This window comes from Oryzias melastigma, linkage group LG1, assembly GCF_002922805.2.
Source record: "Oryzias melastigma strain HK-1 linkage group LG1, ASM292280v2, whole genome shotgun sequence".
NCBI lineage: Eukaryota > Metazoa > Chordata > Actinopteri > Beloniformes > Adrianichthyidae > Oryzias > Oryzias melastigma.
This window is the reverse complement of record NC_050512.1, coordinates 18,603,185-18,605,809: the sequence shown is the minus strand read 5'-3', so window position 1 is coordinate 18,605,809 and position 2,625 is coordinate 18,603,185. Positions and strand designations below refer to the sequence as shown.

At 41.5% G+C, this 2,625-nt stretch overlaps 1 protein-coding gene across 2 annotated transcripts in view; it reads left to right on the top strand.

Moving 5' to 3' along the window:
• The first annotated feature begins 200 nt into the window (after positions 1 to 200).
• The window catches only part of LOC112157044 (catenin alpha-2), a 91,634-nt gene continuing 89,209 nt past the window's right edge, over positions 201 to 2,625 (top strand). The window contains exon 1 of one of the 2 annotated variants that reach the window (XM_036212653.1): positions 201 to 416. In XM_036212653.1, the coding sequence (XP_036068546.1) occupies positions 306 to 416 (111 nt within the window). In that variant the 5' untranslated portion in view covers positions 201 to 305. The remainder of the gene's footprint in view (positions 417 to 2,625) is intronic. The other variant, XM_024289495.2, reaches the window with a different exon arrangement.

Sequence of the window (2,625 nt, the reverse complement as noted above, 5' to 3'; positions counted from 1 at the left end):
TTGCCAGATAGGGTAGCTGTAAGAGAACATAGCAAACACTTTTGGTTATGATTTTGCTCAGCAAGAAACAGGCTGGTGTCAGCTTGGTGCTGTGTCAAAACACACTTCCATTTTGGTAATCTGCAACTCACAAAACCTTTTTGGAAGTAATTTTTACAAATATTAAAGCCAAGAAAAAAACTAATTAAAACATTAAGAAACAAGAAGATGATACACTCTAGAAAGTGTTTATTGTTTCCTGCACAAAGTGGGACCACAATTGTTAATTATGTATTAGGAATTAAAATGATTATACGGTAACTACAATGAGATGTTGTTTTGCTTTGTTTTTACAGACCGGCAGAAAAGAGAAAGGTGACCCGCTGAACTCAGCCATCGACAAAATGACTAAAAAGACGAGGGATTTGCGCAGACAGGTGAGTGCAAATATTTGGCTGAACTGTCTTTTCCATCTGAATCTTCCAACAGAGAGTTTTAGTTTCTTTTTAAAACATGCAACTTCAGACATGTGAGACAAAATGGTACCTAAATGTCCCCACTAGTATCAGGCGATCAGTATTGTGCCTAAGAGCTTGTTTGGCTCTGTTTTTTTCTTGGGTGCAATTATGTTATAATTTTACATACATGTGCAAGACTGAGTTTGCTGGCCTGTGGAGTGGTATGGATCTGGTTTTGTCTCTAAAAATACTTCTTTTAGATTTTGTAAATTAATGCTAAAAACTACTTGACCCCTGAGTTGCTCTTTTGATGTCTACAAATGGTAGAGTGTAAATCCTCAATATGTTCCAGATTGAAATAAAAAAAAAAATAATAATAATTCTGTGCTCTGCAAAACAAACTGCTGTGAAAATGAGGTAAGGTACTTTTTTTATCTTAATGCCAGAGAAATACATCTCTTTTTCATTTGTATACCCCTGTTTTCATTTATTGAGAGTGTTTGATAATATGTCCATTTGTCCTATATTGCCTCCCTGGTGGTCATGTTTTACACAGATCTTGTCTGAGGTGAAATGTATCTTTAATGATGCTTTGGACTTTCTTAATACAAAGTGTTGACAAAGGGCAGCCAACAATCTTCTATACCAGTGTTTATGACCCTCTGGAGGGCTCTCCTCTGAGCTTTTGTGCAGGTGGTGGAATATGTCAATCCAGTTGGTAGAATATGCATTCTGTGGAGCACTAAAATAAAACTTGTAGTCTCTGTTGATGTTGTTCTTCTTCAGTGCCCCTATGAGGTAGAGTCTTTGCTAGGCCTTTCTCAGCAGCTCAGAGGTTTTTGTGCTCCTCTACCTTTCACCCCCAGAAACCAGAAGTCTGACACTCGTTCTACACTTTCTATTTCCACTAATAGAAAGTGGTGTCTGTTTTCTTCCTCCTGCAGTCAGCAATAAGCTCCTTTGTCTTTGTGTTGTTGAGGAGCACATCATTCTCCTTACACCACCTTGATAGCTGCTCTATCTTGACTCATCCCTTCCTCATATGAGCCACACCATTGTAGTGTTGTCTGCAAACTTGACTATGGTGTTACTATGGTGAACTGAGATGCAGTCGTGGGTGTGAAGAGTGTAGAGCAAGAGGGCTAAGAACACCGGCCTTTGGGAGGCTGGTGGCTAAGGGCCATTAGAGTTTTTTTGGCCCACTTTAACCTTCTGACTGCAACCAGTTAGAAAGATAATGATCCTCATGCGAATGGAGTATAGAACCCCAACTCCTTAAGATTGTCAACCAGTCTGGCGGCAAGAATTGTGTTGAAAGCCAAGCTATTATTTACAGAGAACATCAGGACGTAGCTTCTCTAGGTGGGAAAGCATGGAGGGCTGTGGTATAGTGTCCTCTTTATATCTGTTTCTTTTGTAGGAAAACTGGTGAGTGTCAAAGCTTGCTGGCAGGATTGATGTAATGTTACTCTTGAACAGGGGTGTCCAAACCCAGGCCTCAAGGGCCGACCTCCTGCTGGTTTTCCAGAAACTCTGTCTTATCTGCTGCTGATTACCTGGATCAGGTGTGTTTGGCCAATAAGGAGCTCTAATGGCAGGCTTGTTGGAAAACATGTAGGACACCGACCCTCGAGGCCTGGATTTGGACACCCCTGATCTAGACCACTTTTTTTCTTGCACTTCCTTACCACTGGTGTAAGCAAATCTGGCTGGTAGTCATTCAGGCTCAAGATGGGAGATTTTTTTTGGTAGTGGGACTATTGTGGAGGATTTCAGACATGGTAGAACAGTAGACAGGGCTAGCTACTGGTAAAAAAAATCTTGGTAAAGATTCAAACAAGCTGATCTATGGTCTTTCAGTACCCAGACAGAGTATGATTAAGTAGTTGGATTCATGACTGGGTTCCAGATTGTTGATTGTGAGGGTTATGCTGCTCTGAGCCTTCAGGTGTGGTGTGGGTATCTCTGATAGCTCCACCTTGAGGTAGAAAAAAAAAAGAAGTTTAGCTCCACTGCCATGGTCTCACCCTCAACAGCTCTGGGGTTTGTCCTGAAATTAGTGAGATGCTGGAGTCCCTGCCACACCTACCTGCTGTTGTTGCTATCCAGATGGTCCTCAATCCTCCTATAATCCAGCTTGGCCTCTGATGCTTCTTTTCAGGTTAACTCAGGCAGCACTGTATTGCTC